The sequence below is a fragment of the Myotis myotis genome, unplaced genomic scaffold (assembly GCF_014108235.1).
Source record: "Myotis myotis isolate mMyoMyo1 unplaced genomic scaffold, mMyoMyo1.p scaffold_m19_p_26, whole genome shotgun sequence".
NCBI classification, from domain to species: domain Eukaryota; kingdom Metazoa; phylum Chordata; class Mammalia; order Chiroptera; family Vespertilionidae; genus Myotis; species Myotis myotis.
In genome coordinates this window covers 1,028,733-1,044,954 of record NW_023416331.1, presented here as the reverse complement: position 1 = coordinate 1,044,954, position 16,222 = coordinate 1,028,733, and the positions used below count along the sequence as shown (strand labels likewise).

General features: G+C 54.2%; 2 protein-coding genes across 19 annotated transcripts; one reads left to right on the top strand and one right to left on the bottom strand.

Annotated features, from left to right (window-relative positions):
- Nucleotides 1-55: 55 nt before the first annotated feature.
- On the bottom strand, nucleotides 56-15,781 carry BAG6 (BAG cochaperone 6). Of its 18 annotated transcripts, none has more exons than XM_036356621.1 (26): nucleotides 15,429-15,781; nucleotides 10,761-10,881; nucleotides 9,528-9,645; nucleotides 9,209-9,405; nucleotides 8,936-8,989; nucleotides 8,701-8,775; nucleotides 7,569-7,801; nucleotides 6,960-7,089; nucleotides 5,631-5,828; nucleotides 5,172-5,421; nucleotides 4,790-4,867; nucleotides 4,572-4,679; nucleotides 4,337-4,449; nucleotides 4,154-4,241; nucleotides 3,681-3,964; nucleotides 3,026-3,317; nucleotides 2,688-2,857; nucleotides 2,425-2,478; nucleotides 2,219-2,321; nucleotides 2,012-2,136; nucleotides 1,699-1,845; nucleotides 1,543-1,602; nucleotides 1,307-1,450; nucleotides 1,124-1,231; nucleotides 518-664; nucleotides 56-236 (listed from the first exon to the last, which is right to left on the bottom strand). In XM_036356621.1, exons 2-26 carry the CDS (start codon nucleotides 10,866-10,868, stop codon nucleotides 141-143), a joined length of 3,480 nt encoding a protein of 1,159 aa, XP_036212514.1. In that variant the 5' UTR covers nucleotides 10,869-10,881; nucleotides 15,429-15,781; the 3' UTR covers nucleotides 56-140. The 18 variants fall into 18 exon arrangements, with proteins under 18 accessions (XP_036212514.1, XP_036212511.1, XP_036212508.1 ...); XM_036356618.1 differs by lacking the exon at nucleotides 15,429-15,781 and adding an exon at nucleotides 11,445-11,734; XM_036356615.1 differs by lacking the exon at nucleotides 15,429-15,781 and adding an exon at nucleotides 11,481-11,734.
- Nucleotides 13,811-15,912, top strand: APOM (apolipoprotein M). The gene is made up of 6 exons (XM_036356642.1): nucleotides 13,811-14,036; nucleotides 14,418-14,572; nucleotides 14,852-14,925; nucleotides 15,018-15,116; nucleotides 15,290-15,388; nucleotides 15,777-15,912. The coding sequence occupies exons 1-6, from the start codon at nucleotides 13,923-13,925 to the stop codon at nucleotides 15,788-15,790; spliced, it is 555 nt and encodes a 184-aa protein (XP_036212535.1). The 5' UTR covers nucleotides 13,811-13,922; the 3' UTR covers nucleotides 15,791-15,912.
- The last annotated feature ends 310 nt before the right edge of the window (nucleotides 15,913-16,222 follow it).

The following is a 16,222-nucleotide window of genomic DNA, read 5'->3' as shown; positions in this document are numbered from 1 at the left end:
CTTTAGAGATTTAAGGGGCCCAGACTACGTAATGAACACAATTTACAGACAAAAGGGCCAGGAAAATCTGACTTTTATTTCTTAAATACTGTGAAGGAAGAGGGGGGGAAATGGTCCCCTGGTGGGGGAGGGGCAAAGAGCTAGGGATCCTCAGCAAAGGCCCGGTGGGCACTAGGGAAGCGCTGGGGGCTATAGTTGGGGTCTTCCTGCAGTCGCTTCTGTATATCAGCCCGGAGCTAGAAAGAGAACAAGCAGGTTGGAGGGCTTGGCCAAGGCCCTAGGATCCCAACAAACACGCAAGGCCATCCCTCAAGAGCTAACACTTCCCCACCAGCTAACACTGTCAGTAGCCCAATAAGGATCACTGAGCCTTCCCAGATGCCACTAGGGGAGAAGATCTTAAAAACATCAAGTAGTAGCCACAGACCAGTTCATCTCTGAAGGGATGTGGGGAAGAGGGACCCTAGCCCAACCCCTCCCACTAGACCATCCCTATTCTGCTTCGAGGTGGGGGCACCTGCTGCCTGTAGCTCTCCTGAACCTCTGGTGCCTCCAGGTCCCGGCTCAGGCTCTCGGGGCTCGTCAGGGGCCGAGCTCCGGCTGCCTTAGCCGCCCGGCTCACGGCCTCTGAGAGAAGCAGCTGGGGGCCCTCACCCTGCATCGTCTGGGGGACGGGGTTGGGAGGGAAAAGAGGATCAGCGTCAGATCCAGTGCCACCACCCAGCTCACCCTTTCCACGAGTCAACCAGTATCCACGCCAGGAGCAAGAAGGGAAACAGTCCCATGTGTTTAACAGCCGAAGTGCTGCCTTAATATTGTTTGGCTCTGGCCACAACAGCATTTGAATGTGTTGGACTCGCTCTTCAAAGCTATCTGGTCCATCAGAGGAAACCCATGGTAAGGAAACCAGGCCCTAGTCAGGGATTAGGGAGTTTCGGGTGACAGGGCTGCTGGCAAAAAGACTAATGGGGCAGCCACGAGCAAGTCTGAGTCTACAAAGGTTTCCTCGTCAATTAAATGAGGGGGCTAAACTAGAACTCCCTCCTTCCAGCTCAGTTTGTTTGATTCTAAGCATGACGGGAATTTGGATAAAGAGGGATCCTCAGGGAAGAGGCAAACCCACCTTGCGTCTCTTGGCAGGCATACCACTGAGGTAGGCATCGCTCAGGGGAGGCTGGGGTTTCACCTTCCGCTGGCTCTGAATGTCCTGCTGGATAATAGGGACCCACTCCTGGGGAAGAAAAAGATTAGGAAGTCATTGCCACAACTTTCAGCTGCCTCGGCCCACCGATCACCTGACACTTACTGGGGGGACTGCAGCTGCCCAAGGTTCTGTCTCAGCTGAAGCTCCATCCTGTTCCTCTTGAGAGCCCCCTTCAGGGGCAGGAGGAGGGCCTCGGGACATTGCCTCTTCCGCTGTTGTTCCCGGGGCTGGGGAAGCATTCTCCCGCTGCGGGTCACACAGCAGGAAGAGTCAGAGTTCTCGATCCCCACCCCCATCCCTCCATTCAGTCATCTGGTCCCTCAACCTCTCTCTCGTACCTGAGGCTCAGGGGAAGTTCTCTCTGATCCCTGAACTTCCATTGGCTCTTCAGAAAGTGGCTGTGAAATTGGACAGAGGAGAAGACAAAAGGCCCTCTTAAGTCTCTCCAGCTCCCTGCAGTCCCTGAATCCACAGCCCACCATCAGGGCCTTTACCTGTGGGGGATCACCAATCCTGCGGACATATCTGAGGATGGCATCTGGGCCCACAGGCATATGCTCCAGCACTACCTGAAGCCTCAGTCCCATCATAGTGGTCAGCCAGCTCACCAAGGACGGGTTCACCCCACGAGACATGCGACGCTGAGGGGCAGAAAGCAGCCTCAAACACAAAACCCGCAACCAGCTTTTGAAAGGTATCAAAGGGTAAAGGATGGCAATTGGGAGAAGAAAAATGAAACTGCAGGATACCGAAGAGAATGGAAATCTGAGGAAACAAAAGGCTGGGGGATCTGGGCGGGGTGCTCACAATTCGGCCATTGATGACAGCAGCTAGCTCCATCTGCTGTCCCCCCAAGCAGTGCAGGTTCAGAGCCAGGCACTCAAACAGGCCCTGGTTACACAACTCCAGCAAACGGGCCCCAAATCCACTGTCTGTGGGCAAGACAAGGAGGGCGTGCTGGCTCTGCAGCCCTGCACACCTCCACACCCTGCTCCCCCGACCAGCTGGCCAGACCTGTGCAGTGCAGAACGTGGGCAGCAATGCTATTGAACTGCTCCTGCAGAAACTCCAGATTCGTCCGGATGATGTCCACACCTGGCTGCACCTGCACCAGGGACTGAGACACAACAAAAATCAGGAGCCCAAGACACCAGGAGGCAGGAGGACAGAAGCTACCCTACCAGACGCAGGAGAGGAGGGGATGGGGCAGGGCTACTCACAAAACTCTCCCGAACATACTCTTCTAGCCCAGTGATCAATGTGTGAGTTGCCATCTACGGGGGGGAAGAGGGGGGACACACAGCACAGATTAGATTCAAGTCCCAGTCCTCAAGACACTTCCTCCTCCACCCCCACGACCAGGACTGCTTGGGCTGGGACAGTCACAGTGTAGGTGACAGATACACTGAGTCAGGGATTAGGTACTGAAGGTGAGGAGGAGGAGGCGGAGGAGGAGAGCTCTGGGACCCAGGCCTTCATTTACCCGGATGTTACCAGGTGTGGGCTCCTGGCCACCCAGGTAGTGCTGGTGAAAGAAGGATCGCAGCTGGGGCTGGAGCCGCTGCAGTGGCTGGAAATGCCCATGGAGAAGCATCACCACATCCACCATGGAGAAGTTCTGGCACAAGAGAGAGAGCAGGGCCCCAAAGAACCCTGTGGACAGGGGCAGAAGTTAGCAATGTCTTTATCACCAACCTACCCACCCATCCCAGCCCATCACCCTCATCCCACCTTAGCAATACCCCTAATGACAGGTCATCTACCTTCCCCTGGCTGCCCTTTCCTGGAGAAGGCCAAGGCACCCGCCCTGCCCATGCTCACCAAGAGCGCCATCTGCCCCAGGCTCAAAGATGTTGCTGGACCCACTGAGGCGCTGTATGAAAGCGGCGATACTTTCACTGCTGCCGGCCCGAGCTCCTAGGGAGCCCAGCAGGGAGCTCAGCACTCCCTGCACCACCGAGGTAAAAAACTCCGGGGACAGGCTTTCAGGACCCAGGCCTCCAGGACTCCCTGCACCACCAGAAGGGGACCCTGGTGGGGGCATGGTCTGCTGCTCCGTGGCCAGAGGTGGAGGTGGGGGGGGTGGGGGGGGTGGGGGGGCCGTCTGTGTTGCCTGACAACAAAGAAGACATAAAGAACAGAAGATGAGGTGAGAATGGGTACAAGGACATAAAATGGCATCAGGAGGGTACGAACCAGAGAGGTTTGGAAAATGGGGGGGCTCTACTCTGGTCTCGACTCCTTACAGCAGAACATGCATGGGCAGTACTGAGCAGCAGAAGGAGGCCAAGCAGCACCTCTCCCCCCTGAATGAGTTAGGTCAGAAAGCAGTGACACGAATGCTACAAGCCCATTTTCCTCATCTCCAAAATGGAGGACTTGGCGTTAGTGGATCCCCAGGGTTCCTTCCCAGTGGTGACATAATGGCAACAAGACACCAGTGCCTGGCTGGGCAAAGAGCAAGCCAGCCACTCACCTGCAAGAAGTCAGTCATGCCCTGGAGAAAGGCAGGGACACCAGGCATCGCCACAGTGATGGTGGGAGAAGCCATGCCAGGCCCTCCAGCACCTGGCCCTGCAGGCCCCAGCAGGTTCCCCAGGAGCTGAGAGAACTGCACATCTGTGGTGGAGGGTTGAGGGGGTGGAGGCTGGGTGGGGCCCCCTGGGGCAGGGCCAGCTGTGGTGGCCGTGTTCGTGGTGCCAGCACTGGCTGACGCAGTGGCAGGGGCTGGAGGTGGAGCCATTCCTGGGGTCCCCTGAGCTGTAGGGACCAAAAGCAGCAAGGTGAGATCTAAACAGAAACAAGGCCCACAGCACCTCCACTCCAGTCCTCTAGCAGGACGGTAGGAACAAGCAACCCCGGCAAGAACTGGGAAACACCAGTGAGGAGGTCATGGAGGGAGGGTCGCCACAGAAATCTCTGAAATTTGAGGGAAGAACGAGGACTCACCCACAAGGACAGGCTGCATAAGAAGCTGCCCTACAAGGCCGCTCACCATCTGGGCCAAAGAGGCGTTGGTACCCAGACCAGCACCCTGCTGAGAGAGAGGGGCTTTTGGCCCTGCCCTTTCCGTGCCCCACCACAGGGCTTCCTCCCCAGGGACCCCTAACCAAACTCTCCCACCCTACTCACCAGAGTCCCCGAGACTGGGGGCCCCCCAGGATGGGAAGGCCGAGCCTGTGGAGGTGTGGGCCGGGCAATCACCACCCGTGTCGGGGCTGCCGGGAAACCTGGCCCCTGCTGTCCTGTGCGTGGCACAGGGGAGAGACCAAAGAGGGCTGAGGGCCGGGCCCATGCTCGCCAGCCAACAACACCCGCCACCATGGACCATGGCCCTCCTCCCAGGCCTCCCTTTCCAGGTCATTACCTGTGGCCGCGGAGGCAACAGCTGCCACCATGGCCTGATGAGTGATCTGGTGGGCGACGGCGTGCATGAACTCAGGGGGCAGGGAGGGCAGCTGGATGAGGGTGGAGCCTGGGGGGCGGGTCTGATGTAACCTTGAACCTGGACCCCTTCAACCCACCCAATTGGCCCTACCCCTTCTCTACCCAGAGCTCAGCCTGCTCTGATGCCCTCACTCTTACCCAAGGTCTGTCCATGACCAGGGGGTCCCAGGGGGCCAGTGGGAGCACTCGGAACTCCACCAGGTTGTGTGCCAGAATCTGGGAAGGGAGACAGATAGAATGGTCCTGAGACAAGTGGGGCCAAGGCCTGACTGTATCCTCCTGAGATGGGAGTCCTTCAGGCCCCCATTTCCTACCTAGAATACCTGCCTGCCTTTCCCACCATCTAGACAGGGAGGAGGTGCTCTCTTCTCCATGTAAACAAATTTCCAAGGACAAGCAGTCCCTGCTCCCCCCTACCCTCGCCACACATACACACACCTACTCTGACCCCTCTGCTACCAGCAGCAGCCCTGGCCTCCCCCTTCCTCACCCTCACACCCTCGCACCAACCCTAATTCACCTTGAATGTTCATGTGCATCATGACCACGGGTTCCACGCTCTGGTGGGAAATCCGGATGACCCTCGGGTGGCTGGCGGTTGGGGGAGGAGCCGGCCCTGGGGGAGGCGCCCCCTCAGTTGACTCGACAGTGGCAGAAGAGGGAGCCAGGGGTGAGGCCTGCCCTGGACCAGGGGGAGATGCCTCCGCACTGGGAGTCGGGGGGGGCCGAGTCCCATTCCCCGTCATGGTCACAGTGGTCCCCACGTTGATCTGGAGCAGACAAGTGGGACAGAAGTGAGAAAAATACACGAGGGTAACCCAGAGCACCACCCCACGACGTATTTCTGAAATCTCCCTTATCACTCGTCATCTGTTTCCAAGCCTCCTCTCCTCCTACCCTCCCTCAAGTCCAGTAGCTACCCTGGGTCATTCCACCAAGAGCCCTCCATTCTCCCTCGGGCCCGGCGGGCCCGACCCACCTGGATGGGGATGGCCGCCTGCTGGAGCACCATGGGCGTGGTGTAGTGAGACATAGGCCGGACCACATGCAGGTGTCGAGGGGGTGCACAGGCCAGATTGCAGCGCAGGTCAGACAGGGCCACAAAGGTGTTGCCCAGCAGCCGCAGGCTCTCCCCCACCAGGTTGATTAGGCGCTGGTCTTCCTCCCGGCCCTCTTGCTGTAGCCCCGGCCAAAGGCAAGGGGGAAAAGAAAAACACAAAAGGGAGAAAACATCAGGCTGGAATCCACCTTACTAACCAAAGCAACACCTGAGAATATCACACCCTCTAAACCAGCGGTTCTCAACCTGTGGGTCGCGACCCCTTTGGCAGTCGAAAGACCCTTTCACAGCGGTCGCCTAAGACCATCCTGCATATCAAATATCTACATGACGATTCATAACAGTAGCAACATTACAGTTATGAAGCAGCAATGCAAATAATTTTATGGTTGGGTCACAACATGAGGAACTGTATTTAAAGGGCCAGAAGGTTGAGAACCACTGCTAAACCTTTAGGTGTAGCCTTAGAAGCTTCTGCAGATACCAAATCTTTGCAGAATTCTATTGTATACACATAGTTTCCTATTAAAACAGACCTTACAGTGAATCAAGGTCATCATCTACTAATCTCCCTTACTTTACAAACTTGCTAACCCTAGCCAGTTTGGCTCAGTGGATAGAGCATCAGCCTGTGAACCAAAGGGTCCCGGGTTCGATTCTGGTCAAGGGCACATACTTTGCTTGCAGGCTCCTCCCCTGCCTGGGCCCTGGTCGGGGCTTGTGCAGGAGGCAACCAATTGATGTGTTTCTCTCACATCAATGTTTCTCGGTCTTTTCCTCTCTCTTCCACTCTCTAAAAATCAAAAGAAATATATCCTCGGGCCCTGGCCAGTTTGGCTCAGTGGATGGAGCATCGGCCTTCGGACAGAAGCATCCCGGGTTTGATTCTGGTCAAGGGCACATGCCTGGGTTTCAGGCTCGATCCCCAGTGGTGTGCGGGAGGAAGCTGAACGGTGGTTCTCTCTCATCATTGATGTTTCTGTCTCTCTCTCCCTCTCCCTTCTTCTCTGAAATCAATAAAAATATATTTAAACAAAGAAAAAGGAAAATATCCTCAGGTGAGCATTAAAAACAAATAAATAATAAAACAACCCAGGAGACAGAGAGCGGGTCCTGCGAAGATGATCGCCTATCCTGAACGGGATGACGTCTTTGTGGGGAGAGGGAGATGTGTGTCAGCCGGCTCCCCCTGGGGAGAGCGGGGGGGGGGGGGGGGGGCGGGGGGGGGGAGGGGGGGGGGGGGGTCACATTGTTGTTGTAGTCCGTGCTGGCAGCAGCACCCAGAACCTCATAGTAGCGCTGCAGGAAGGGATGAAGGCGGCTCTCAAGTCGCTGGAGCTCCTGCAGCACCTCGATGTACTCCGCAGGGGAAGGATGGCTGTGGGCAACCCCAAGGGGCAGTGAGCCAAGGCTTTCCTGTTCCCCCCTCACGGCTGACAGGGACCACATTGCTGTCTCTCCTGGCCTCCCAGAACCCTGGCCCAATCCCTCCCTGGCCTAGCAGAGCCTGTTCTTTATCCCCGCCCATGGGAAGATGGGGAGGAAGATAAACTGCCTCCACCCTCCCCACTGCACAGCCTGCACCCACAGTGGCAAGATGCTGACTCTAATAAAAGATGGGGCCCCTGTGCACACAGGGGAGAGAATCGTGATCAGGAAGCAGCACTTGGTTTTCCTTGCCCCGGGGAGAACCGTGCAGGTCAGCTGACCAGTCCTACTCTACTCCAGAGCCCCTCCTCGACCACAACCACCTCCACATAGACCTCCAAGAAATCCTCCCTTCCCCATCACACTCTCCTGTTCCTCATCCTCCACTCAGGACCCCAACCCGCTCCCAAAGTGCCCTCCATCTCTCACTTGGGTGCACTGGTCTCTGGGACAGGTGCTGGGCCCGCTGGGGCTGGGCCAGGAGTCAGCTCCGGGCTCTGGGCTGGGGCACGCTCCTCCGCTTCTGCCTCCATGGGCTCCCGAGAAGGCGCTTCGCTTTCACCCGGATCTGATGGCTGAGAGCTCAAGGCTCCTGGTTCCGGGGCCACAGTCGGTGTCTGTGCAGGCGGCTGACTGGGCTGTGCTTGGGGCCCCCCTCGACACTGAAAGTGGGGGAGGGTCAGGGTACCAAAGGCAGGATGAGCCTGCCGCAGAGGACTGCTAGATCAAAGGAGCCTGAGTGGACAAAGTGCTCTGGAGGCAAGGCTCTAATACCTGAAATTCTTGCAAATGAATTACTAACAAAAAGAAGGGATTATGGTTTGCTAACCTCCACAAGGAGAAAAGAAAAAGCCACAGGCTGCAGACACAGCACAAACTAATGAAATTTGGACATTTCAGTATCAAATATCATAATTAAGAAATTAAAGGTCCTCCCTTGGCCAGTGTGGCTCAGTTGGTTGAGCATCGACCCACACACCCAGAGGTCCCCGGTTGATTCCAGGGTTGCGGGCTCAATCCCCAGTAGGGGGCATGCAGGAGGCAGCCGACTGATGGTCCTCTCTCATTGACAGTTTTCTCCCACCGTCTCTCTAAAGTCAACAAAAACATGGTTTAAAAAAGAAAGTAATTAAAGGCCCTGGCCGGATAGTTCAGTTGGTTAGAGAAACCTCCCAATACATCAAGGCTGCGGGCTCGATCCCCAGTCAGGGTACATATAAGAATCAACCAACAAATGTATAAATAAGTGGACCAACAAAATGCTTTTCTCTCTCTCTCCCCTTTCCTCTCTTTAAAATCAATAAATAAAAGTTTTAAAAAATTATAAAATATGAAATCCTTTTTTAATTGAAAAAAAAATGCCAGGAGAGTTATCTGACAAGTATAAAACAAACTTCCCAGACACCAGTCACCGAGAGGATTGGCAGGAACAAGATAGCCTCACATAGATACTTTTTTCTGCCCAAAGACAAAAAAATGAAAGGAACCAGCCAGTCATGCTTTCACTCCCGGGCTGAGACAAGGGGTAGGGAGGATGGGGAGAGAGTGACAGACCACTTACCTCCATCCGGGATAGTAAGGTCTGTATGTCCCTGATCATGTGCTGGGCCATCACCAGTCGTACCCGGGGTTCACTCTGCGACAAGAGAGGGAGAGTTGGGGCAAGTCTGCAATACAGCCACGAGCTCCAGAGCCCACTGAACCAGGTCCCAGCATCTCCTCAGCCAAGTCCAATCCCACCTCATGGCCTCCTTCTCCCAGATCCCCTTCCCTGACCCTCCCAGGCCCTGTAATACCTGCACTGGGGCCTGCTCCATGTTGATGTGAACATCCACAGCAGAGCCGTCACTCTGGGGAAAGGGTAAGGGAAGTTGCTCTGGGAGAAGCCAAATGTTAAGGCTCCCACATTTCCAATTCGTTCTCTGGAGACACATCCCTTTTCTCACATCTGAGGCCATTCGTAGACCACAGGGCCCTCCAAACCCAATCTAAATACTGAGCTCTTGGCTGGACCACAACCAACACTATCCTTCACCACAAAAACCACCCCAGGTGAAACACAAGCTTACAGGAAGATTGAAGGTTCCAACCATGACATAGCTGTTGGCATTCCGGTCATGAACAGAGGCCCCAGGCCCCCGAGTACCAAGTGGGGGTCCCCCACCATGGGTGGCTGAGGCAGACCCTGGCCCAGAAGATGCCCCAGAAGGGAGCTGAGTCTGAGGAGGTGCACGTTCTACCAGGTGAATAACCTTGCCCCCAACATCTGCAAAAAAGAAAGAAAGAAAGAAAAACTATATATATATATCTCTCAGGTAAACCCATGGCTTCAGCTCATCCCTCTTCACAGCTGCCTCAAACTCCGAACTGCCTCCCCCACCCCCTTACTGTATTCCTGGAGCTTCTTATCATCCTGCAGAACTCGTCCCTGATAGATGAGCCGTTGTTTCTCAGAGGGGATGCTGACAGAGGCAGCAATGTGCTCCTTAAATTCCTTTACATTCATCTGCACAGAAGGGACAAACAGGTGTCAGGGAATGGAGGAAGAGGAAGGACAGAGGAGGGACAACTGACTTGTAGGGGTGAGGGGTAAAAACCACCTCATTATAAAATCACTACCCATTTCTCTTGATTGTGAGGTAATGATGTGCAAAGCCCCAAACTAAGACAACTCCCTGTCAAAATACTGACAATAAACTGTATCTTCTAGGCCTAGGAGAAAACTACATGGCTGAGAAACAGAAAAGCCAACTGATAATCTGTTCACTCCTCTGCCTGGCTCACAAGGGAATGTGTGTCTAAAGATACGGCTCCCCGAACACAAAATGATACAACTCTAGGCTCAAAGATAAAAGCGAAGACGAAGAAGATGGGGTGGACAATCAGGTTGAGGAAGGAAGACTCAACCAAGAGGGAGAGAAGGGAGCAAAAAGACGACTATTTTTCCTAACCAGACACCTTCCTCTTGGGAAGATTCAGGTGTTGACACACATCTAATCACAAAAGCCTATATGGTTTTCTGAAACACATATATTGTCACGTTTTAAAAACCATGGGCCAACCCCTCACAATTTTGTCTCCCAGTATTACAGGCGCAATGACATTGATAGTTGTGCCAATGCTGTTAAACTCAAACGATTAAAATTATACCACACATATCAGTAACTCCACTCAACACTCTATTAGGCCTCTACCTGCATTATGGGCTCTGATTTCTCACCTTTAAAAACTCAGTATAGACCTAACCAATTTCTGTTTTCAAGACACACTTGCGTTTGGAGTCTGTGTGTTCTATTTTCCTTCCCAAAGGCCGGAGCCATGGCTATCCCTCTGAGCTGCAATTCACTCGTGATGATGGCATACAGCCTCCTCCTTCCTCCACATTTCCCTCTGCGTTGAGTTTTACTGAGGTGGAGGAAGGCAGAGCAAAACCTAGCTTGTTCAATAGAAACCATAGCTTCTTCCTCAACAAGACACATCAAAAAATGTTCTGTCTAGAATATGAACAAAGAAAGCAATGGAAGAGAAGTTGAGGACCGGAAAATCAGGCTGTTCTCTCAGGTTAAAGGGCCTACAAGAGGAAAAGTTAATGGATGTCTTCCAGAAGTACTGGGGTCTCACCTGGGACCCCACAATGAAGGTCCGGGTCTGAGAGTCCAGGGTCTTCACCAGCACCTCCAGGCTGTCAGGCTCCTCCATGGTGGTACTGGTACTGTTACTGGGCTCCATGGCCTACAGCTCTCTACGGAAGAACAGAGGGAGAGAGGCCGCTGTCGCCCAGAGCGGATTTTATATACCCAGAAGCCTCCCGGCCCGAGTCTCCGCCCCCGTGCCTACATTTCTCCCACACGAGCACACACTCACACCCACCCCATCCCCCTTCTGATTCCGGGGCAGAGGGAAAGAAATGCAAAGGGTAGGAGACGACGCCAAAGGAAGCTGGAGGACGGGAGGTGGGAGGGGCCCCACGATGCCAATCCCAAGAGTGGGCCACTCTGGCTAGGGAGCAGGGAAGCAAGGAAGCAGGATTCCAGGGTCATCACCGGTTGCGAAGGGCCCAGAAAAGCTGGGACAACGCGAGAAAGAGGGGGGGAGGGTCGCATTACACTCTGCGAAGAAAGTGGTTTCGCGCAGGCGCGCCACGCCCACGGAGCCCGCCTAACTCACGACAGACCCAAAATGACGGACACTCACGGGGGGCCAGACCGGTTAGCTGACTGCCCCCCTCTTCCGCCTTCTTCCGGAGTTCCAGCAGAGCGTCGCAACCAACACACATCAAATACACACACCACCCCGCGGACCCACCCCCGACTTCCCCACGGTGCCGTCACTTCCGGTCACCTCCAACCTGCCACCGACGGCCACTTCCGTTTCCCCGATAATATTTGGAGATCGCGAGGCGGAACTTCCGGCTCCCCTCAGGTCCCCAAGCTTCACTTTCGTGGGGCACGACAAGAAAGTCCACGGCCCCAAACAGTGAGTCCCTGAGGGCGAGACGGGCCGGGGCCGGCCTAGATGGGAGGGAGCCGAGCACCCCGAGGAGCCGCCGCCGTCGCCCGGGGCACCGTACTGCGTCTGCGTGCGTCGCATTACGCATGCGTACACACAGGCACCGCCCCACCCTCGCTGGCGCCGTTCCTTTCTTCCGTGCGCGCGCTGGAGCCAGAGGAGATTGAGGTGGCCACTGTAAATGCCTGGAAAAGAATTTCCAGATGAGACTTTATGACTGCCTCGAGAAGCTCTGGACGGTGATATAGGTGTTGGAGTTTGGGGACTAGAGATTGTGCCTCGTTAATCTGTGTTAAGGTCTTGGCCGGCAGAGACTTTGAGGCGGCACTGTCCTGGCCACCTAAAATCCCGTCCCCGTCCTCGCCGCGCCGCGCCACTCCTGCGGCGGCTCCGGAAGTCACCCCGTGCTGGGCGGTTGGGGCTGGCTCGCGAGCTGTCTTTCGTCCGGTCGTGTCGTTGGGCCTAATTTCGGTTCCGTCCGGTGGGCGTTTTGCGGAGTGCGGGTGCCGTGTTTCTCACCGGCGGTGCGCGGCCGAGGGAACACGCCGTTTTTCAGAAGCTAAGCATTTACTACCTCTCAGGACTTTTGTCCCCCCCAAAACGGCACCTCCGAGGTTGGGAGTTGAGAGCAAACGAAGTCCGACCGGACCGAAACACCAGATTCCCGCCGTGGGGACTTGAAGGGGCCGCCACAGGGTTTCTGCAGGCCGAGGTCCGGGGTGACTGCTCCGCCGCCTTCGCCCCCGGCCCGGCCCTTCTGCGGTTCTTGGTTTATACCCGGGTCCCACTACTGTTTCAGTCCAGGGTTCCACGTACAGTCACGTTTATAAGTCATTCAACAGGAGATGGCTATTACATCCCCTTATGCAGTGAGTACAGCTAGGGAACTGGCAGATGCAGGCCTACCGGACTCCCTGGGTCAAGCACTGCTTTACTGCCCCAGTACATTTTTTAGTTTTTTTAAATAAAAAATGTCAAACATTACCCCAAAAGAAAATAGCAGCCCTAACCGGTTTGCTCAGTGGATAGAGCGTCGGCCTGTGGACTGAAAGGTCCCAGGTTCGATTCCGGTCAAGGGCATGTACCTTGGTTGCGGGCACATCCCCAGTTGGGGATGTGCAGGAGGCAGCTGATCAATGTTTCTCTCTCATCGATGTTTCTAACTCTCTATCCCTCTCCCTTCTTCTCTGTGAAAAATCAATAAAATATATTTGAAAAAGAAAATAGCATACTGAGCCTTCAGATGCCCCAAATCTCAAGCCTCACCTCTCAGGACAAACCTTTTTTTTTTTTTTTTTTTTTTTGGCAGTCTATAAATTATAATTAAGAAAGTCCCACATTTCATTGCATTAACTGCTCAACCCTTTTGGTACTATTATTTGGGACTGTATTACCCACCAGAAACTAATAATCACTTTACAAGCATTACTTCAGCGAATATTTACTTTGGACTTGCCAGGTATAGGCTTTTGCAAAGGGCTTTATATGCATTATCTCTTAATCCCCTGAGATTGATGATATGCTCATTTTAAAGATGAAAAAGCAGGCATAGAGATTAATAAATAGAGTTGGGGCTTGAACCCACTCTGCCCAGCACCGTGTCTATCTGTCCCCCTTAACCACTAGCTTATGTAGTTTCTTATAGTAATAAACATGGAATGAACTGTGTCAGTGAGCTTTTCTGGATGGTGTACATATTATTTCCCCAATTACAAACCAGAGAAAAAGCCACCCATCAGGCATGCCCCAGAACCTGGTTCATACCTGTCTGAAAGCACTTATCAGGTTGTATTACAATGATTTGTTTACACAGCTAGTTCTCCTTAGACTGACTTCAAGGCCAGAGACTATGCCTTATTCATTTTTATGTCCCCAGGGCTTAGCCAATTCCTGGCAAACAGCTGAGACTTAATAAAAAGTTTGCTAAGTGAATGAATGAATCCACCTCTCCAGTGCTGCACAACACAGCAGACCCCAGCTCAGATAGAGACCACCGTCTCCGCCTGCAGGGCTCAGCTCTTCTGATAACCCCCAAGACCCTGGGCGTGCCAGGGCGTGTTGTAGAGTGGCTGCGTCTAGCAGAGGGGGCGGAAGGGCAAACACTAAGTAATCAATGTTTGGAAAACAAGGTTGAAGTTACTCATTAGCAGGTAAAGGGTCAAGGGTCAAGGCAAAGGGGCTGGAAGCAGAGTGGACTGACCAGCCAGTGGGGAAGAGAATAGTTAAGGCACCAGCCACTCCACGAGGAACATACCAGCTCCCTGTTGCCTAAAGATGTTCCACCAAATTTGGGCAGCTCTGCTTTACCTCTATGGCATTCTCCTTAATTCCATCTACCAGTGCCCTGAGCCGAGTCACCTGACAACTCAGGACGTGGATGGGAAAGAGGTATGGACTGAGAATGGGGGGAAACTTGCAGTGGGGGCTCTGAGGGACTTGAGTGGGTGGCCTAGCGTGACCAGAAGCTACATTGTGAAAGGAGGGGAGGAAGAGGGTGTGAATACTGTGAGGATAAAAACAAGGAGGAGTAAAAATATATTAGTACTTCGGCCATCAATGTGGAGTCATGGTAGCATTTGGGGTTGGAGGGGCACTCGGGTTACTGAGGGCAGGAAAAGAGGAAAAGTCATTTAATGACTCCCCGTCGTGGATCCAAGTCTAGTTGGAAAAAGGCAGCCGATACCTCCACACGAAGTCTTGCTGTCCTGGCAGGTTGGATGGACCTGCAGTGGGACACACCCTCTCTTGCTCCCCTTGTTGTCTCTCCAGTTTCCAGAGCCCCACCTGGGCCAGTGGCATTTTATTGCAGGGGCAGCTCCCACCAAGGAGGAGTTGGCAACTTTTGACCCTGTGGACAACATTGTCTTCAACATGGCTGCGGGCTCTGCCCCCACGCAGCTCCAGCTTCGTGCTACCATCCGCACGTAAGTGGTGAGGAGGCAGAGGTACCAACAGGTACAGTCTCTGCCCAAAGTGTGAGCACCGACCCACAAAGAGCGGGGCTCACTGGCATATCCTGTTCTTGGCCCACTGAGTGCGATGGTTTTGTTAGTTTTCATCTGGAGAGAGATGGGCCTAACCCTTGGTAGCTTGAAACCCAAGCTGACCCAGGCTTCAGAAGGAATAAAGGAATAAATGAAGGTTGGTACTGTGTGGCTGGGGTGTCATTCAATCTTTCTTTCTCGCCACCACCACCTCTGCAGGAAAACTGGGTCCTGTGTGCCCCGGGAATGGATCTACCACCTGACTGAAGGGAGCACAGATCTCAGAACTGAAGGTTGGTTCTCTCCAGCCCTCCCTCTCTCCAGATCCCCTGGTTGGCTTGTTTTGCATCTCTGTCCTCACACTTCCCCCAACCCATCCTGACAGGGCGCCCAGACATGAAGACCGAGCTCTTCTCCAGCTCATGCCCAGGTGGAATCATGCTGAAGGAGACGGGCCAGGGCTACCAGCGCTTCCTGCTCTACAGTGAGTGCGGTGGCGAGGCAGGGTGGGCTGGAAGGAAACCGGGAGGGGCAGGAGAGCCCCTCACTCTGGACCCTGGGATATCATCCCAGGAAGGGCTGGGTGCTTCCAGGTCCTCCCCAGGGGACTTGCTAAGTAGAGGTGCTGATGGGCCTGGCCCTGCTGTGCCCTTTCAGACCGCTCACCATACCCTCCTGAGAAGTGTGTGGAGGAATTCCAGTCCCTGACCTCCTGCCTGGACTCCAAGGCCTTCTTACTGACTCCCAGGAAACAAGGTAAGGGGACAAAGTCCCACAGAAGAGAACTAGGACTCACCAAGTCTGCTGCAGGTGCTGAAGGAAAGGGACTCAAGTGATGTCACCAGAGGGCAGGACCAAAGGCTGATACTATCAGAGTGGCTGTGTTCATATCCTCCATTTGTGTTATAGGTTGTGATGGCACCAGAGGAAGCCTGGATAGGCTGTGGGCTACTCAAGAGAGGTTTCTGAGTTTGCAGTAAATGCAGGGGGGAGAGTCAGACACAGAGGGAAACAGGCCGCAGAGGCCCCTTTGATAAGGGAGGAATGAGGGAGTGCATTCTCCCCCACCCGTTACCAGCAAGCTTGCATCTCTTCCTGGATTTCCTTCCTTCCCATCCTCTTCTTTTCTCCCTCCTCCCACCAGAGGCCTGCAAGTAGTCCAGTGACTGACCTGTGGCTTCATCTGTGCCCCCAGATGTATTTGGTGGGACTAAGATTGTGGTGAAGAGAAGCCGGAGGTGTCCTTCTAAGGAGTAATAAAGACGATTTTTCAATCCTCATCACATGTTGGGGTTTTTCTCCAGACATCAATCCCACTCCCATTTCAAAACGCCCCCTGAACTTCCTACCACCTGAACCCCTAGCTGGGCGGCATCAGGAAGGACACTGCATGGCAGTTCACTCATTTTAGTGGTATATTTAGGATTTGCTGTGACAGTGATTTATTGCTGAGTGAGCAACCCCTAATCCCTGCAAGGGCTGCCTGCCCCTGCCCCACCCCTCCGGCCAGTACCACCTACACCATCCCCACTCCCTCTGACTCCCAGAAACACCCACTTCATCCCTGCAGGCTCCCTGTTGCCTGTGCGC

What these genes read in the sequence shown, in the direction of transcription:
- BAG6 (XM_036356621.1), bottom strand. Translation starts at nt 10,868, where the DNA reads ATGGAGCCCAGTAACAGTACCAGTACCACCATGGAGGAGCCTGACAGC. An exon ending in TGGTCATGGACAGACCTTGG is followed by an intron (nt 4,680 to 4,789) that starts GTAAGAGTGAGG and finishes CCCGCCCCCCAG; the next exon opens with GCTCCACCCTCATCCAGCTG. An exon ending in CCACGTTCTGCACTGCACAG is followed by an intron (nt 2,137 to 2,218) that starts GTCTGGCCAGCT and finishes TCTTGCCCACAG; the next exon opens with ACAGTGGATTTGGGGCCCGT.
- APOM (XM_036356642.1), top strand. Translation starts at nt 13,923, where the DNA reads ATGTTCCACCAAATTTGGGCAGCTCTGCTTTACCTCTATGGCATTCTC. An exon ending in AGGACGTGGATGGGAAAGAG is followed by an intron (nt 14,037 to 14,417) that starts GTATGGACTGAG and finishes TTGTCTCTCCAG; the next exon opens with TTTCCAGAGCCCCACCTGGG. An exon ending in CTTCGTGCTACCATCCGCAC is followed by an intron (nt 14,573 to 14,851) that starts GTAAGTGGTGAG and finishes CCACCTCTGCAG; the next exon opens with GAAAACTGGGTCCTGTGTGC.